The sequence below is a fragment of the Ammospiza caudacuta genome, chromosome 6 (assembly GCF_027887145.1).
Source record: "Ammospiza caudacuta isolate bAmmCau1 chromosome 6, bAmmCau1.pri, whole genome shotgun sequence".
Classification (NCBI taxonomy): Eukaryota; Metazoa; Chordata; class Aves; order Passeriformes; family Passerellidae; genus Ammospiza; species Ammospiza caudacuta.
Genome location: NC_080598.1, coordinates 57,617,575 through 57,637,848, shown reverse-complemented (window position 1 = coordinate 57,637,848; position 20,274 = coordinate 57,617,575). Strand labels below are relative to the sequence as shown.

Here is a 20,274-nt window from a genome sequence, read left to right as displayed (position 1 = left end):
TAATGTTTAGTCACAGAAAAGAAAACAGGATCATAAAACCAGAAAGTCTTAAAATACACAGGGTAATAAAAGTTGTCTGTGCTGCAGCCCAGCTGGTCTTTGCTGTGCACAATCACATTTGCTGGGCAGATCTAGGACAGCTGAGGGGCAGCAGACATGGGGACCTGAGCAGGAAAAACCTGGAGGAGCACCAGCAACTCTGTGCAGGACCTGGGGGAGCAGCCAGAGCCCCAGCTCAGCTCACACCCTGATCCTCTCCACCTGGCTGGTGGCTTCAGACAGACCACTGAGCATCCCGGCCAAGATGGGCCAGTCTCCCATGCTGGATAAGGCAGCAGCAGAGTTCAGATCCTTGCTCAAACCCTTGGGACTATGGTGCTCTCTTGCCCTGGCAAGGCCTTTCAGTCACTGCAGTTTTCTAGATGAAAAGTAAATCAGGTCATGAGCTGCTGTGACCTCTTAGGGAGGGAGGCATTCACATGGCTGAGCCCAGGCAATAATCCTCAGCAATGCTGTATTAAAAAAAAAAAAAAAAAAAAAAAAAAAAAAAAAAAAAAAAAAAGCTGGCATCTGGAATGTCATCATGAACAACCCAATCAACACAGCAGAAAGCAAAGAGGAGGAAAAAGGAAAGATGGAAAATGTTAGACTAAAAATAAACCCAGTGATACTGGCCTAGCAGGGGAACTCTGCACAGGCTGTAAGTGAAACTGTAAATGGAAAAGAGAAATGCTCTCATGCAATGGGACACAGTGACTCCAAGACCTCAGGAGATGCTGCCATCCACACCAGGCTGACTGCAGTGTGCACAGAAACCTCTGCTAAACAGAGTGGCACCAAAACAGCAAAGCAGAGAAAGACCTTATAGCTGCCATAGGCACAGTACATCTCATGAAGTTTACTCTAAAACCTACAGTCTTTAAAATTTTCTGTTGAGGGCAATAAATTCTACAGCTCATAAGTATAATCATTCATTTCACTTGAATATCCATTAAAGGGTGCAAGACTATATACTTAAACTCAGCTGCTCCTTGCTGAGAGTTGTTTTCTGTAAAAAAATTTAAACTGGTATTGTAGCCATTAAAACCCACCCATGCTCCAGGCACTGATTTTTGCCTTCCCAGGACTGGAGTTCACAGCAAGTCTTTTGTGCATTTCCTCACACACCAAGAGACCAGAACATACACAAGCAGCTACATTAAAAAACCAAACATTTGCAAAGTCAAGGAAAGCTTCAACTGAGGTTGCCTGTAAAAGATTTCATCACATGTGCAGCAAGACACCACCTTTAATGACAGGATCCCAGAGGAGAGTGACCAAGACCCAAATTATGATCCATGGCCCAGAAAAATCTCTTTTCCTGCAGATCCAGAATGGCACACACAAGTTTAAGCAATCCTGTTGGGAACAGTGAGTGCTCCTGCACTGTCACTGCATAGAGCTGAAGTACCAGATCCCTGGGAGACCAGCAAGGCTAAAGGTTTGGAGGATTTCAAGGGCTAAAGCATGGCCAAGCAAAATGGATTATCATGGGGACAGCAAAAGGTGGAAGAATGTGGCCTTGGGGTCAAGGATGCACAAGAGTTTTCCAGCCAAACATTTTCCCCCACCAAATGGTAAAACTTAGTCTCTGCCTCTATTCTTAGAAATGTCTGGACTGTTTTAATTGACATCTCTCCAGAAAAGAAAAAAAAAACCCTGGAGAAGACACTTGCTACTTCTAAATTCAGCTTGAGTGGGCAAAGTTTGGCAGATAGAAGCAACTGAAAAAAAAAAGTGAAAAAAGTATTAGATTACATAAAAGACAGCAATAGGAACCTCTACTTATCTCTACTGCTCTTCAGGCTCAGAAAGGCATGTCAACATCTATTCTTATAGCCAGCCATACTGTCACATCAGGGTAAAAAAGCAAAGGGATGAAAGCAAAGGTGTTTTAGCAGACACTGGCAGGATTTGTGGTCTGTAAATAAAGCAATAACTGCAACCTAGCTTCCCTTGCTAGAGGTGAAACGTGCAATTGCTAAAGATTTACTCCTGCATTTTATGGCAGAACTAATTTACACAGGCTAACTTTAATCAGTACACAGTCAAGGTCTGGCCACAAGCTCCACAGCTAGATGTTGAAGGCTGAAGGCTGAAAATTGTCTGAAAGAAAGCATCTGGGTGAAATGACAAATAAAACAAGGTAAATTGAATGAAAAAAATATAGGAAGATATTAGTTCATACAAAAATATATGATCTGTGTTTGCTCCCAGCTGGTACCACCCAAATAAAAAGAAAAAAACCACAACTCTTCCTTAGGAGGAGACTGAAGAGGCATTTCCACAGTCAGCACTGCCAGTGCAGAGCCTGATCCAAAGTCCAGGCATCTGAAAAAGCACCCTTACTCAGGAGACACAATTAGCCCTGGTACCTCTCCGTGCAGCCAGCAGCACAAAACCCAAGCAGAGCCTGGGTCCCCATCCTCTCCAGAAAGGATATCGTAGCCAAAGCGAATGACATCGTTCAGTTTCAGGGTGATGTACTTCTGGTCAGGAATCCTCACATCATTGACAAACGTCTGCAGGACAGAAACACACAAATGGGCTTGGACTGAGGGTACCAGGGTGGTGGATCTCAGAGGGATGGTGCTCCTGGAGGGCATCCATGTCCACACCCTAACTTAGAGTATGCCAGCACCAAGGCAGGAGCTAGGAGCTAAGTTCCCTGGAAAAACCAACACCAGCAAGCAGCTCCCATGGGCAAGTCAGAGCACCCCAATTATGCTTCAAAGCAAGGTGCTGTGAAGGGACCTTTAGGGAGATTTCTTTTGCACCAACTGCAAATGCAATTTCAGTCCCTGACCTGAGCAGGTAAATGAGGTGCCTGAAGTTAAGAACTTCAAATGCTCTTGGTTCTCCTACACCCATCTCAACCAGCAAACGGTTGCAACTCATGCCCTTAATTACTGAGCTAGGAATCAGCTTTCTGCTGGATGGCAAACAAGACTGGTGTCAGCCCCAAGGCCTGATAATTTAACAAGCAAAGCCTATCACAGAGGAAGGGGAAATGAAAATGCACAGAGAAATGGGAAAAAAATTTGAGGCAGCATCACCATGAGACCTGCAGCCACGCTGTCCGAGATAACCGAATCCCTCGTGCTAAAATTTCAGCCACCCCTTTTCCCATGCTCCAGGCAGTTAACTGAGGCTGAAAGGAACTAACATCCTTCTAAAGGTGCAAGACATGTATTTCACAGCTGTGAATAAATGTCTTTGATGTCTGTGCTTCCTGAGGGGACCCACTATGAAAAAATTCTGCCAGACCAACTGAGGATCAAATCAAGCATGCATGGAAATCTTTCACAAATAAACTCATGTGCCTTTGCAATGACCTGGGCCAAACAAAAATAAGAAGGGGCTGAAGAAGTCCCAGAGAGCTGATGGGGATTAGCTCTCCCACAGAAGGATTTGAGGCAGTCAGACACCAAGAGTTACCCTACTTGGCAAGGTGGGATTCACCCAGCTTCTCAGCCCCAGCAGCAGGTTCCTGGTCTTTGTGCCATTAATGCAAATGCAGCTGAGGAAACAAAATTAAACTACAAAATGAATTTACATGTTTTCATGACTGCAGCACAGTCTTTTCCTTCTGTCTTCTCACCTCAGCCAAGCCAAACATGCATGATAAGACCTAGTATTAACCACAGAGGAAAAATAAATGGTAGAGCAGGAAACTAGAATTTCAGCAGACAACAGCCCCCAGATTCCTGGCAATTTACAGAAGAGCTGGGAAACAGGCCTGTAATTTCAGAATAAAAACAGTGAAGCTAGTTAAAATGCACAGAATTCCAATTTGCATTAAAGTTTTTAATATTTAAAAAACCCACAACAGTCGCATCTGGAACAAGAATAATTGTTTGCTGAATTTTCTTAAAAAAAGTCTGCAAGAACCCATTTTGATAGTTAACTATTTGTCCATGTTTGCTTGAGATAAAGTAACTTCAGTAAAATTTTTGGATTTTGGATAAAAATGCTACCCTTTAAAACAAAAACCTCTGAATAGAGACAACAGAATTACCTGAACATTATAATAAAAACAATATAAAACACTTTGACAATTAATATAAACCAGATTATCCAGCAAAGCCATATAATGCATTGCTGACTACTCAAATACAAAACAAAAGGAAATTCTGAAAATGGATTTAAAATCAAGGTCCTCAAAAGTGATTTCTTTAGTTTCAGGGGGGAAAACAAGGTTTTGTGACAATGTTCAAATAAAGGTATGTTTCTTGCATGCAAAATTTGGTTTGGCCACAACAGACTTTTTCAACAGAAGTGTTTGATCAGCTGCAGAAGACAGGCACTGCTGTAACTCCCTTTTACTCCACTGCCTCTCTAAGCATAAGGCTACTATTAAAATGATGTTAATTCTTATGCTTCAGCATGTGAAGATAGAACATAATTAGTAGTACAAGTCCTCCCTCCCTTGCTAGCAGAATCTTTAGCTGCTATTTTGCTACCATGAGTTAAATACCACAGCTTTTGAACCAGGGATCCAGCTAGAGTCCAGACCAGTTACTGGAAATATTCCCATTTCGGCAGGGCTCCATGCCTTCAGCTATTAGGCTGAGAAGGATTAGCACTCATTCTTGCTGTGTTCAGATGCCAGAGCAGGCAGAATGGTTGAGGGCTGCTTTAGCCACTGTTTTTGTACAAGTTTCTGGGCTCATCTTGTGGTTTTGTGGCTGTGATGGTGGAGGGCTTCTATGTCCAAAACAATGAAACAATGGCTGCAGTAAAACCCCCACTGAGAAGACAATTATGTGAATCTAGCTTAGGCCTGCTCCAGCAGAGGAACAGTTCCACTTGTATGAAGAAACCACCAAAACAGAGGCATGCTATGACATTTGGACATCTTTAACAACAGTGTTGTATTTAAGTATCACGGAATTTGGGTGTCTAACACGACTGCATAAATTAAACCAAAGCAAGGGTTAAGATTCAGTCAAGCTCAGTTCCTTCTGTGCTCACAGTATTCCTCGGTCTTCATGCAAACCAGGTTCAAGGCAGGCAAAAAAGCAATTTTTATTATTAAAAAAAAAAAAAAAAAAAAAGAGGTGGTTTTAAGTAGTTTCTCCCCAATGAAATTAAATGTCTCATCACCCCATAAATCACTCCATGCACTGACAATGAAACCACCAAAAGGTCACCCTGCTCATGCTGAACAGCTGCTCCAGAATCTCCACCAGTTTAAAGTTAACATCCCAAACACGAAACTGAATTTATTTCCTCCCCTTTTGCAAGAGGCTTTATAATTGTGTGAGCCCTGAAGCATTCTGCAAGGACACCAGCAGAGAGGGAAAAAGCAATACAACATTCACCAAAGCTTTCCCCTCCCAAGATGAGATGCTACACGACCTCCACCTCAGGCCTTGCAAATAATGATGCGTGTTTGGCTTAACTCGTGCCAACAGCTGCAGTGACCCAAAAGGGTCTGAGAGCAGGATTGAGTGAGCACATGAGAGCCTGCAGACTCAGCACAGCACCAGGCCAGCCCTGCCAGCTGCAGCTTTGGTACTTACCCCGTTTAAGCTGCCGAGATCCTTCACCCAGTGCTCATCCTTGTCCTTGTCATAGTTGATGACGGCGTGCTGCTTATCCACGCTGCGGGACTGGCAATGGGAGCACAAAACGAGACACTGGTCACCAGAGCAACACTGAGACATCAAACTGCCCTCATGGGGGTAGGAGGACAGCAGGGAAAGCAGGGAGGATTAAATACTATTTACTGCTCTAAATAATGGAAGGATAAGCTGTAAATGCTTCCATGGCTGTTTGCAGAGTTTGAAGACAATACGCTGTTTTCACGGAGAAGGGAAAAGAAAAAGTATTTTAAAAAATTGCTGAAGGCTGTCAAGACTATGCCACAATTTCAATAAATTATATCAATACACACTGAACAAAATCAGTCAAACTGAAAGCCTGGGGGCCAGGATCTGAGCCAGCATGAGCTAGAAGATCTTAATTTTTCAACTGCTGAGGCCAACGGCCTCAACACTAGGGATGCTCCTACTTGGGATCATTTCTTCCTACTTTTCAAAGAGAAAAAAAAATCATTCTCTTGAGTTACAAACCAAACTTGTTCCCAAAAATTTATACTGTTCCCAAAAATTTATACTGTTCCCAGGATTATGTCCTGGAATTGATTTAAATTTTAGGATGTGTTCCAAGCTAGAGAGAGGTTAGTAAACCAGGAATGAGAAAGAAAGCAACCCCAAGAAAATTTAAATTGTAAACTGGGTTTGAGTACACTGAACTTAACAGTGATCTAGTGCCACTGGCTTTGTCACAATGCACAAGTAATGCACCTTATCTTCAAAACAGAGTGTGACACTTGAGCAGGCATCATGTCAGACTTCTGAAAGAAGTGCTAGGACAAGAACTACGAATAATTTTGAAATATGGTGTGTTACAGCTATAAAGACACCAGACTGTCTGTTTTTAGACCTGCTGCCTCTCATAACTTGAATCCTTGCTGCAGTTGACCTCAGGCAGACACTGGAAGCAGTCACCCCATCAGCACATACACACAGCACTGAGACCTCCCTGGTACCTCAGGCCAGGAGAGGGGAGAGCAGGGAGACCAGCCAGGCTCCAAGTCAGCTAATCCTCATCCTCCTGGGCACCAACCAACAAGTTCTTGCTGGAAGTCCTTTCCTTTTGCCAAGTATAGACACACAGACACACTGGTTTCCACAGCACCGCTCCCAGCAAGCCATTATCTGGCTTCTTACAAGCATGCAGAGGCAAAGATTGTTTCAGGCAATTCCTTGGTGAAAACAAAAGAGGCTTTTTTCACACAAACTGCTACTATTTGCAGGAATTTCTTCTGGCCCTGCCAATGTCAAGCGCATGGGAAGTACCACGACACCTGAGAAATGGGATCTCCTTCCCCTGCAGAGCATCCATCAGCCCAGGAGACACATCCTCCAGAATAACCCTCAAGTACCAATATGAGGCAGGCACATACCTGGCCAGAAGATTACCCTTCCACCTTGCAACGTCCCTCACACTACTCATGACATGTCACCCCAAGCAGACGCAGTGAGGACAGGGGCAAGTGACTCCAGCTCCCTCACTAACACAGTTATCCACATGCTGCTGGACTGCCAAGGAAACACTTCATGCTTTGCTGCCCAACTGATGCTGCTCATGCAGCAATCACCCCCCAAAGACACAAACAGAGGTGGGACAGGCAGAGACAATGTGGCTGGGGACACCCCACCTGTGCCTCTGCTATGCTGAGCACTAAACAGGAGAAGCAACACAGAGGGGCACACACAAACCCCTCACCCCCATGCCATCCCCACACTAGCTGTCTGAGCCTGACCTCACGGCAGGGCAGATTTTAAGCATTTGCAGTGAAGGCACTGCTTCTCTCTCCTATTATCCACACCAAGTGCAGCTCCTGAGTCCATTTTCAGAGACTCAAGTGGCTGTGGCAGGTGTGTGCAGTGCAAGGTAGGGATGGTCCAGGTGAGCACAGCTGAGGGACACTGCCCAGGCCCTGCTGGCCCCGAGGACAGCAGTGTCTCCAGGCGCAGCCTCAGGTACCACAGCAGCTGATGCTCCACAAGCTGGGGTTGTTCCTGATCTGTCACATGATCCTTCAAAACCTTTGGAGGGATGTGAGCCCAGAGCCTGTCCCCACAGCAGTCTGGCTGTTTGAGCACTGTATGGACAGGGCTCCTGGAGGGATCACCACACCTCACCTACACAGCAGAGTGTCACAGACATCTTTTCATTAAAATCCTTTCGTTAGGATTTTTCCTGCTGAAGCTGAGAAGTTTCAGCAACAAAGTGTAAACAATGGTTATCTGCTGCTGTGGAATGCAACAGGTGGATCCGTGATTGGTCTTCTGTGGGTGTTTGGATTTACTGACCACTCACAGCAGAGCTGGGTCTTGCTCTCTGCTGAGACACAGACCTTTGTTATTTATTGTTTTCTATCCTTAGCTTAGCTAGCCTTCTGAGAACTTTTCTTTCTATTTCTTTTTAGTATAGTCATAATGTAATATATATATATATATATATATATATATATATATATATATATATATATATATATATATAACAAAATAATAAATCAAGCCTTCTGAACATGGATTCAGCATTCTCGTCTCTCTCACACCCTGAAGACCCTTGTGACCACTGTCACAGCAGAGGGCGATGACCATCCCCTGTCCCTATCCATGGGCATTTGTGTGCTGTGCTTCATGCCACTGGAGTCAAAGACAACCATGCACAGGCAACCATGCAAAGCCTGCCCAGCACAGACGTGGTCTGTCACCCCTGTGATCCCTCTGCTGCTCAAAATTGTGGATGCCACTGTTCCCAATGAGATACAAGGGAATGCTGATAAACTGGTGCAGCAGTGTTTGCTTTAGCTTTTTACAGCACATCATGGAGGCTCATTTAAAGATTAACAGATTCTAAAGGCAGAACAAACAATTCAGCTCCCTTCCAAGGGCAGAAAGGTTTCCAGCCCAAAAAGTTAACCCAGACAAAAATTGGGGCAGATCTGGTATCTGACTTTAAATGGATCACAGGTCACTTAAAAAGAAGTTTATTTCTGGGAACCAGCTGTCTCCAAAAAATTCAATTTGCCCTGCATCTGACCCTGGTGTAACTGAGCACAGCCCTTGGTCTGCTGTTCTACAACAGCTGACTTCAGCCACTCAGGGGTCCCCAATCAGATGGGGGTCATCTCAGGGGAGCAGACATGTATTCCTGCAACATGATATTCCCCTCCATAAATGCAGAAAGAGGTCACCAAAGGAACCAATTTATGCCACCCTGTTTTCCAAGGAAGTTTCAGCTGTGTTCAAGAAAGCCTAGGGCAAAAACAGTCAAAACAACATGCAAAATCTGACCCACAGTCTTCATCCAACCTCTCAGCATCTCTTTAAGAGCACATCAGGAACAAGGCAAACTGTTATGCATATTGCACTTCTGTGAAATTTCATGCTTTTGTGGAGAAGAGAGGAATTTTCTTAGTTTTGTTTACGTTAAGCCAGCGAACATCACAGGAACTGGCAGCAGGAGTTCCTAGGGGCCTGTCTCCAAGGAAACTCAAAGTAACTAAAATCACACCTTATTTATTTTGATGCAGACTTGCCAAAGGTCACTCTTACTTGAGAACTGAGGTGTGGTTTATTTCAACATCAGTCACATTTAACATAAACCGCTCTTGTGTGCAGTGCCAGCAGCAACTCAGCGGCTGACGGTGCTCAGAGAGGAGCAGGCTCCCTCAATCCCACTTCCCAAGAGGAGACTAACCAGTTTCCATGCTGGCAACAGCTGAGAGCCCAGGGACAGTCACTTCAGCCCAGCAGGCTAGTGGTTTCTAAGGAGTGACCTGCTGAATCACAGAAACTGATTTAAGAAGCCTGAGTCAACACATTACGGAGCTGCCCATGGGTGCAGAGCTCCCAGCCATCTGCAACTTCACTGGAAAGATTTTAGGCATCTATAAATTGAAAGACTGCAATTAAGTTCACTGAGTCACTAACATAAGAGGACTTCTAGCCTAAATGCACACGTGCACCAAATACTGAGTCTTGCTTAATGATCAGCCATGACCTCTACAACCAAAGGCAAGACTGGTCTGTCAGGAGTAGACAAACACAGAGGTCCAAAATAAAAAAAAACCCAACAGAATTTCCAATAAAGTGTTAATAAGAAACCTCAGTTACTTATATCCAGATGTCAACAGCAAAAAATAACCAGTACATCCTTGCAGTTAATCTGTTTCACCAGAAAAGCACTTGTGATAGGGAGAGCAGCAGTCCTGAGCTATGGGTGAGAGATGCAAACAACCAAACCAGAGCTGGAGCAGCTCAGGGGAGGTTGAGAAGGGGAAAAAAAGGAAGGGAGGTATTATTCTCTTAAGCAGTGGTGATCTTCAAGCAAGAAACAAGGCTACACTCCAAGAGGCTGGACATGAAGGAAGCACATAGCATTCTCACCATGTCCCAACACCAGACCTGTTATCAAATGAAAACAACTCTCAGGAAAACACGTGTGCTTTTCTGATTAGGAATATTTACACTTCTCTGCAGGGAAAACATGGGCACTGATTTGTTACTACACTCAGCTCTCATCCAGGGCTGGAATTTCCAGACATTCAAATCACTTCCTAATATAAGGTTGTGTTGCTCTTCTGTCATACTACCTACCATGCATCATGTTTTAAATACCTAGCAGACAAAATGCACACACAGCATATAACTGAGGATGGAGGTACTTTATATTTAGCTCTTCCTTCTTCCATGATCATGTTAAGCAGATGGTACAAAACACAGGAATGGTACCTGGGGGTCTGCCAGCCCCACAGTGGTACCAACACCTTGGATCATCAGTTTCCAATCAGCCATAAAAGCAGGCAGCTCACTTGTGATTCTCAAAACTGCACACATCATCAAATCAGCTTCAAAAGCTTGCAGGAATCTCCACAGAGGCACTAATCACACTGTGGCTACGTGTGCTGCACACACCCTACAGCTTTGTGTTTGGGGAAGGGTCTGATGCAGAGAACAGGGATCTCAGGATGAAAGCATGAGCTGCAGAGATGCCAAGCAAAATCCACAAGGCACAAAGACCTGCTCAGGAAGGCAGGAGGAGAAATAGAGCCAGACAGCCTGTGCTTCCCCACAGGGCCAGGGAGCAGACTCAGCTCAGCTGTCTGTGCAGATACAGATGCTACTTTTTTCTCAGGAGAATTACCATGGGTGAAAACCTACCGGTTGGGGTTGAGATTTGGACCTCAGCCCTGCCAGTGCCGCGAGGCATCGTGGCACTGGAGATAAAATAAACAAACATGAGCAGTTTCCCTGTTCCTCACTGCAGTCTGCTGTGCACTTCTGGCACAGAGTAACTGCAGCGTTCTGGTGGCAGCATGCAATAAAACAGTTGCTCAAATACTTTCCATAGAGAACAGGTTACATTTCTGCCAGTACTGTGCTCTGCACAAGTGTCCCAGTAAGGAAATATAAACCTCTGCTGGTGTCCCACTTTAGAATGGAGACAGACAAAACCAAATTAAAAAAAAAAAACCAAAACAAAACCCCAAAACAAACAAAAAACCTAACAACAACTACAAAAAAAACCAAACAACCCAACAAAACAACAACAAAAATCAGTTTCCAGGCACGCTGGCCTGAAATGTGAATTTTGCTCATCAAAAGTAAACATATGCTGGATAACATTTAATGACAGATGTGAACACCTCTTTCAGGAGGGATGTTGGGTCACAGATGGGTCCTTCTCTGTCACCACAAAGCATTTCACAGCGTTGTGTGCACTGGCTGCTCCAGTACTTTTCCAGAATATCAGTGAATGCTCCATCCTGCCCCAGGCTGGTTGCAAGTGTGTCACCCCTGTGGCAGCCTGATGGCTCCCAGGGGCAGGTACTGCCAGCTTCTAATGACTCTGCCTAAGCAGACAAATCTCTTCAGCAAGTGCAGCCACCTCATCCTGGGGCTGGACTCTCTTTACAGCTCCCAGGCTGCAGGGGCTCCTGCCCTCAGCTCTGCTGCAGCCGAAATCATGGGCTTTGCAGATCTGTGGCTGAACCAGGGCTGAGTATTCAAGCAAAAAATAAGGCACTGAACAAAGAGAGAAATCCTCCAGGAAAATGAAACTGTAATCCCCACAGCTTGGCAAAGGGATTTGGAGGCTGGCACGGTTCCCATAAAAACTTAACCCGTTATTTTGGGATAAAATGGGTTTTTGCTCGCTGGTTCCCCATCCCCAAAGTGAAGTGGTTCAGGTGACCCAGGGTCAGATCCTGACCACAGGCAGGGAGCATGCTGCCCACAGATGCCCTGGCTTTTCCTTTGTTTTACATGGCCACCCAGGAGGAATGGAAAAGCGTCATTTTAGGTGGGACATAAGCCTGAATTTTTATAGTGCAGCTGAGCTGCTACTGCCTGGATCAGGATCTCATGCAAGGAAGATACATCTCCCTTTTTTCCCTGCCCACTCCAGAGCGGGACAAACCCTCTCTTGGCAGTCCAGGCTTCCAGCACCTTGCCAGCTGCATGAAGCCCTCTGAACCCTAATAACCTCCTGCCTTCAGTGCCACCATCACCTCTCTCCCTACCCTGCCTCCAGCAATGAACTCCCCTCCCAGGTCTGCCAGTCTTGATATGCCTCCAGCCTCCTACACCCAAGTGCCACCAGGCATCATAACCTCCTCCCATCAACTGCACATTAACAGAACACAATGGGACAAGGAAGAGCCAAAACAACAACTCTAGGCCTGGAAATACAGGATGTGCATCCTTCCTCCCACAGCTGCTGTCTCAGCACCTGGAAACACTACCTGTCAAAAAGCAGCAACTTCCCAAGGCTAGATCCATTCCCTTCTGAAAGACACTTACTTCCTTTGTAACACCTAATGAATTACTCTTGGCAATTCCCAACACCCAGGGACTAACTTAGGTGCCTGTTCACACCCTCTAGATAACTGCAGCAAAACAGCACAGGTAGGGCATCTCCCCATCCCAACTACAGCCTCCCACTTCCACCCTACACTGCGATGGGGAAGGAGGTCCAGACACAAAAACCAGCAGAGAATCCTCATGGTTTCTTCTGGGAGCTCCCAGTGCTGGAAATACATGAGCAATGGAGGGATACAACTTCTGTACTGTGGTGAATCCACCTAGAAGGATCAGGAAGAAGATCATCTACCAAGTTCTCACCATCTGCTTCTTCCCAGCATAACGCTGTAGACAACCACACCTATTCACCCTTGTTTATGTATGCACTTCCTAAACTACACAGGAGAGAAATGATATTATCAAGTATGGCCCAGGGAAGGCAGGATACATCAGGTCAATGAAACCTTAATTTGACCAGATGTCACACACAGGCAGGGCTCATCTTTGCACTCTGTTATTTGTGGAGCACGCCGTGCACCCTGCATACCAGACACAGAACAGATCCTGCGGGGAAAAATACCCGGGAACGGCACAATAACAGATTGCATCTTCATGCCTGTGTACACAGGGGCAGAGCACCCTTACACAGCCAGCCTTCACACTAGTGTGTTGTAACTGCTCTGCAGTTATAAACACTTGACTTAGCAGCTATAAGAACGCTCCTTCAGTGCCTAGAATGCTTGTAATTCCCTGTCTTTTTGACAAAGATGGAAACGCAGAATTGTTACTTTTGTGTGATTCACCACAATGAACTTATGTGTCCAGCTCACAAGGCCCTACACCTGAACTGACTAATTGGTATCATAAGCAGCACTGGTCCCATCTGGAGCAGTGACAGATGCTTGGCTAGGAGCTTTCACAGCTCTCTTCTGACACCAGAATAATAAATAGCAAGTCTTGACCCATCTCAGGCCTAAGGGCGATGCTGCTCAGCAGCCACATCCTGTAATGCCCGTTTTGCCCACACTGAGAGGCTTCTGCCCTATGTGCACCACCCTCTCCACTTCTCCAGGCCCTGCTGCTCCTCCTCTCACTCTGCACAAACAGAATCCTCACTTGTACTTGTACTTCTTCACTTGGCCAAATCTTCATCACTTGGTGAAGCTCTGTAGACTAGAAATCCAACCACTAGATGCAAAGATCTGACCTGTGGCTTCCTGAAACACAGGTAAAGAGGTTGAGCAAGCTTTGTGGAAGTATCATTGCACTCTTGGCTTGTTCTTGCCCTTTCCTTGACAGCTGCTTTGACCACTGAGCCAGGATGCCAGGTTAGGTGTACCCTGATCTAATCCGGCACAGCCTTGTGAATACCTGCACCCAGTTACTCTTTACCCACCTGTGACACTTCTCCACTTCATCCCCTTGCCAATCTCACTCCCAGATGAAATTACTTAAGGCAATGCTATCAAATAAGTCCCTGCTGGCCACATTCAAACTCCAGATTTTATTCAAAGGTTTGGAACTTGGTCAAAGCCGCTCGATGTGGGCAAAAAAACAACAAACCCACCACCTCCAACTTAGTCATTCACTCTTGAAAATCTTCACTGACCCAGCTCTACTACAATGCCAGAACTTCAAAGAACAGGCTACATATTCTTTTAAATAATTGACCTGAAGAAAACAGCATTTTTCTCAGAGTTGCTCACAGCAAAGACCAAAGAAGGGAGATAAATTATTGCATCCAGAACACACTGCATAAAACAGATGCCTGGAAAATAAACTCTCGTCCCAAACAGCTACAAAGTTTAGCAGAGTTATAAGCAATTGCAAACAGTGTCTCCTGATAGGAAATGTCAGGCTGTCTCAAAAGGCATATAGGATAAAGGCACAAAACAGAAAGCACCATGCTGCCTGCACCGACTCCTGCTATAACTCACACTCATGTACAAACTCACATGCCCAGAGCATCACTCTAGAGGGAGGGAAATAATCAGGGGAGCACTGGTTAAACATTTCTATTTCCCAAATTTTCCAGTAAACATCACTCTCAAACAAAACCAGGGAAATCATGACACTGCTTTCCATTCTGTAAATATTTACATTTAGCAAAAATGCAAAAAAATGTTTTGTTTAGGAGCAGCAGGGAATGTTTTAATGGTTAAGTGACATTTTTGAGTTAGCAAAATGTTTGTCCCCTGAGTACCCATCACATTAAGCAAGTTATCAAAGCTGATAAAAATGGCAGCTTCATTTTCCAAAAGAAGGATGTTGGGGGAGGGGAAAATTATTTTCTTTAGGATGGTCCCAAAATTATTTTATTTTTGATTTAAAAAAAAGCAGATCTTTTTAGAACATTACTTCCTACCACCCCTAAGTTTCACATTAAAAACCCACAGCAGTGCAAGTTAGTGAAGGTCCAGATTTCCACACTCCTGCAGTTTGCTGACTGTTACCTGAAGGAAGCAGCAAGGCTGTTGAAGAAATCAAGCATTTTTCTTAGAAAAAGGGCAGAATTGAGCTCTTGGCTCTGGTAGCAACACTGCATGCCAAGCTACATCTCCACTTCATGGCATTTTCACCCATGCATTAACATTCAAACCCAATGTAAATCTAGCATTTACTTGTGCTAGAAGCTTTAGAGAGCTGCAAAAACATTTAAAATATTTATAATCCTCTTAGTAGGTATAGAAGATATCAAGGTAGATTATGTTTCCTCACTATCAGACCTACTTTAAGATTAAAGACTTTGGGTTTCTTCACCTCTTTGTTAATCAGAAAGCAAATCCACTACTTGTATTAAGAAATAAGAAAACCAGACAAAACTAAAGCTTAATTGCTTGGTGACAAATCCATCCTTTTTTGCTGTTTTAGAGATCTGATACCTTGAGACAGTACATTCCAAGAAAATATCAATATACAAGACACTTCTAAAACAGTAAATTGAGAAAGGAAAGACTGCAGATCTCCAGGACAAGAATTATCTCTGTGTTGTGTGTTTGAGCACCATGCTACACGTGGTCTCAACAGGGAACCACAAACCATATCACTGTGAAATCAATGAGCAGTAACAGCCTTAGAGATGAAAAAACACTGACCAGGTCACCCAGTCACTGCCAGTGTGTCCCCAGCTGTGCACTTTAAAGGATTAAATGCCAGTATCTTGAAATATATATGGAAAATAACCATGCAGTGAATATACAGTTTCAGGGTCAGTACCACAGAAATACTACAAGGTGCAAACAACTGCCACAAGAGCTCTGTCCATCTGCTCTGATAACTGCCCTTCCTTCTTAAGCTTCCCCCAAGACAAATGATTGTGCCAGTCTGCACAATCATTTTGTGACATGGACAGTCACAGTAGGGAAAAAGTCTATTTTTAGATCTCATTCTCCATCTGCTCACATACAATTCTGCTTGGATATGAAGTCTCTCTGCTCAGTTTCTCTTCTGCACTCAGTCTTACTACAAACATCTCATTTGGAGCCCCAGGTAGCTCTGGAAAACATCTTCATAAACAAATGGCTAGGAAAAGAATGTGCTGTGCTGTTCAAAACAAGACCTTACATGTGAGCCTAGAAAAAGCTTTATTACTGGAGATAGCAGACCAGTATGTATATAAAGGGTCACATGTAGCTCACCCCATGAACACAAGCTGCTGGCTTTTATAGACAATCCAGAGCCTTCACTCTGGTGAAACAATGGAAACCTCTTTTAATACCACCACCACCTATGAACCCCCAGATACAACCATTTCACAGATATTCCTGGCTCCCCCAAGAATCTCAATTCATTTACCTTGTAGAAAAGTGCATGGCACTTGTGAGGAAGAGCCTCACAAGGCTGGGTACTCCACAAGCAACACTGACAAGCCAGCTCAGGCTTGCAAAGAAGCATGAAATAGTCTGGTTGGTATGGAGTGGCTCACAATCCATGACATCCAGTTAACCCCACAAGCAACCAGAGAAACAAGCTGTGCATTTTAAGCAGAACAGGTATTTGGGTACTTTTATTTTAGAGTGCACAGCCTGAGACATGGCTGTCAGAGTACTGAAAGCTGACAGTAAGAAAAATGCACAACAACCCTCAAGTTTCTTCATAAGATATTAAGATGGGCAGCCTAAAAACTCAGACCATTTCTGGAAACCAGGGCCACTGTGTGTTTTCTCCCTCCAAGTCATGAGAGAAGATGCCAATCAGGTTCCTGAGCAGCCAAACGCAGATGTTCAGCAAATATCAGGACATTTTAAATGTCTCACCTTTACATGCCTCAGCAGCCAGACATGTAGAAACATGAAATAAGAGATAGTGTGATTCATGGGAGAACCCAAACAAATGATGTGCTCTGGAACAGGAGTCCCAGCCCTACCACTGCAGCACAGCTTTGCACTCACTGCCAGCATGCAGAGCAGGACAAACACTGCAAGCTCTCCTCTTGTGGACACTGACACTTTACTACAGCTAGACAGCACCTTGTCCTTCAACCACACCTTGTACAAGAACTTCTACCTCTCTAAACAGGCCTCCTACTGACATATCATACAAAATCCCTGCAGCAACTACAAACACAGCCTCCTACATCAGCACAGCATTTAGGGCATACCTGTGATCAGGTCAGCAGTGGAAATTATGAGGAGGGAGTCTCCATTGTGCAGGCAGCTTCCTAATTTTGCCACCTTCACAAAGGGGCAAAAGGGGGACAGGCAGGTGCAATAGAACATTTTTTGTGCACTTAAGTACTCATGGCATGGGTTTAGCAGAATCACTAATTTAATTCTGAGCTTCTACAAATTCCTGAGCTAAACTGCTCCTGTCAAAAGCTCTTTGCAAGATTGCAGCCCCATTCGTCTGGAGTGACATCTACTACATTATGCTGTCAAACACCAGACCACAGCCAACACTTCAGACATGCTGGATCAGGTCCAGCACAGACACATGCTGGTATGGAAAGTACTAACAGAAGCTGAAAGTTTGCCCAAGTAACACAATTACTTTGGGAAGAGGTCACCAGCCTACTCAGCCTACCAAAACATCAGTGTTTTCTACTACGATAAAAACACCTGAGAAATACCAGCATAAATAATTTAATCAAACTTAAAGGGAAAAACAGGTAAACAAAAAACCCTGTCTGCATTCAAATCACATGTAAACAGCACATGTGTTAAAAGCTAAAAAAAGCCAGCAGCATAATCACAGATCAGGACAGAATGGAATGTCTTTGTTTACGGCTTCTAGTAGCATCAAGACAGTTAATCTATTTGATTAATCTCCCACCACTACAGATCCTATCCATCTGATGACATGGCAATTTGAAAACCACACTTGTGCTGTCACAAACATGAAGTCTTCACGGGGAACACAGACTCAGGATAAAAAGAGGAGGTTCCTTTTAAAAGGTGTCACTTGAAAGCATCAAATATCTCTACAGATCCCCAGCATTACATACACATCTACTGCATCTTCAGAAGAAATAATTACAAAAAAAATAAAGCCACATTACCTGGAGCATCAGTTCACAGTCATCTCTCCCAACAAATATCATCTCCCGAGGGAGCCGATGGCGAATGCCAGTGCTGCTCACCAAGAACCACGAAGTCACGCTCATTTTTGCGCTTGGCACTTAACCTTTATACATCCTAAACACAAAAAAACCCACAAGACACAGTTAGCTATTAATGAAGTGTGCAAGTACAAGAGTGTGTATCTGCCATTCCCAAATTTCCCTCTACCATGGGACCCAACTCTGCCTCATGCACTTGTGCTCCTATCTTAAATCTCTGGTGACAACAAGCAGTCGTGAAGCATCTGCCAGGACCTGCTGCCCATGCGTAGGAGCTCTGCAGCCCTGGAAATACTCCCATGGCAAAGCAAGACTAAGGATCTGCAGAAAGGATTGTTTAAAAACTTGAAGCATCCAGCTTGAATCCAATGAATGAAATTATGAAATATGGTGGAGGGGAAAAAAGAGAAAACAACAAAGATCTCCTTTCCAGAACATTTCCAGAACATTTCCTCACCACTACCACAGTGCTACACAGCCTGAGCCTCCCCCATCACCAGAGACGTGGACCAGCACATCAGTGAGGTGACATAACGTGGCTCCTCTAACCTTTCTCAGCGCATTCCCAGGAGCGCTTACACCAGCGCTAGGAGGGAGGAAACCAACCTCCCCATTGCTCATCCCACTTCCACACTGATGTAAGTTGGGAGCCGCAAATCCTTCCTTCCTTCCTTCCTCCCCCGCTGCACGGCCGCTCCAAACACCGACCCGCTCTGCGGCCCCAGGTCGGGGAGCCCAGGCTGCGATGGGTTCCCAGCGGGGCTCGGTGCGGAGGGGCGGCATTGCTGAGCGGCGTGCGGCACTCACCGGCCGCTCTCCCGGCCACACCTGTTTGTTGTCGCTGCTCCTGCGGCCTCCCCGCCTGCCTCTCCCACAACATCCCATTTTCCCCTGCCTGGCTGAAGGAAGGAGCATGCACAGCACACGCCAGGCTCTCGCCTTCCCCTCACCCACCTCCCGGGCTCCCAGCTGCATTCCTAAGCGCACCGGGGGAAGGAGATCTCCATTTTCCCCGGGCTGCGCGGCGCTGCCCGGCCCGACCGCCGCCTCAGCAGCCTCAGCGGCCTCGGGCGCTCAGGTGGGGATGGGTGCCCTCCGCGGGGACCGGGCACAGCCCGCACGGCCCCCGCCGCCTCCCCGCCGCTCCGGGAGCCGCCGCTCCGCGCTGCCGCGCCCGTGTCACTACATACGAGCGGCCCCACACACCGCGGCCCCGACAAAGCGCCCGGGAAGGGGAGCCGGGAGCCGCCGGCACAGCCCTTTGTGTGCCGGCCCCGCGGCCCCCCGGCCCCTGCCCGCCCGCCCGTCCGTCCGTCCTACCTGCTGCGGCCCTCGGCGCGGCGGCAGCCGGGCACCGCGCCCCGCCAGCCGGCTCTGCCTGCCCCGCGGGCCGCTCCCGGCGCCCGCCCCGCTCCGCCCCCGCGCCGCAGGTTCCCGACGTCAGGAGGCGGCTCCAGCCCTGCCGGGCCCGGCCGGGGGAGGTGGCGGTGCTGCCGCGGGTCCCGCACCCGGCCCGAGGGGCACCTGGGCGGAAGGTGCTGGCCTGGCTTTGGGTCGTGTCATCGCTGCAGGGACACAACCGTGGCTTGGGTGGGGTTGGAAGGGGCCGTAAAGGTCATTTACCTTAAAGGTCATCTGCCTTAAAGGTCATTACCTTGCCACCGTGAGCGGGGATGCCAACCACCAGACCAGGTTGCTCAAAGGCGTATCCAGCCTGGCATTGAACATCTCCAGGGATGGGGCATCCACAGCTTCTCCAGGAAGCCTGTGCCAGTGCCGTGCCCTGGTTCAGGGCTGTCGGAGGGGCTCAGTGAATGCCAGCAGAGCCTCTGGCACCTCGCTGAGCAGGGCAGCCATCCTTGACCTGGGAAAGTCCAACATGCAGGCTTGGTGCCATGGGACTGGAGATGCTGCCTCTGTGAGACACTGGGACCAGACCCAACACCAGCCCAAGGGAGGTCCAGCACCAGCCTCTTCTCCCACTCAAGTCCCAGCACCAGCTGCTTCTCCAGCCCAAATCCCAGCCCAGCCTCTCCAGCCAGCCAAGTGAGCCTCAGCACCAGTCTCTCTCGCTCTCCAGCAGGCTGCAGGTTGGCATCCATCTCCACATACCCTCCTAACTCTTGCAGGGCAGTACCTAAATGCAGTGGGCAGGACTGAGGTAATCTTGAGCATCTAACCATGGAATAAGAGCTCGAAATGGGTGCTGGGAAGGACACACCATTTTATGAGTTCTTTTCAGTTGTAGGTAACTAGAAAATTCTGAAGAACAGTAAGTGCAGCGAGTGATGA

General features: G+C 46.3%; 1 protein-coding gene across 1 annotated transcript in view; it reads right to left on the bottom strand.

Annotated features, from left to right (window-relative positions):
* The window catches only part of CEP170B (centrosomal protein 170B), a 58,498-nt gene extending 39,168 nt beyond the window's left edge, over positions 1 to 19,330 (bottom strand). The window contains exons 1-4 of the mRNA XM_058807026.1: positions 19,303 to 19,330; positions 17,923 to 18,058; positions 5,565 to 5,654; positions 2,483 to 2,561 (exon numbers count right to left, since the gene is read on the bottom strand). Coding sequence (XP_058663009.1) covers positions 2,483 to 2,561; positions 5,565 to 5,654; positions 17,923 to 18,027 — 274 coding nt within the window. The 5' untranslated portion in view covers positions 18,028 to 18,058; positions 19,303 to 19,330. The remainder of the gene's footprint in view (positions 1 to 2,482; positions 2,562 to 5,564; positions 5,655 to 17,922; positions 18,059 to 19,302) is intronic.
* Between the last annotated feature and the right edge of the window lie 944 nt (positions 19,331 to 20,274).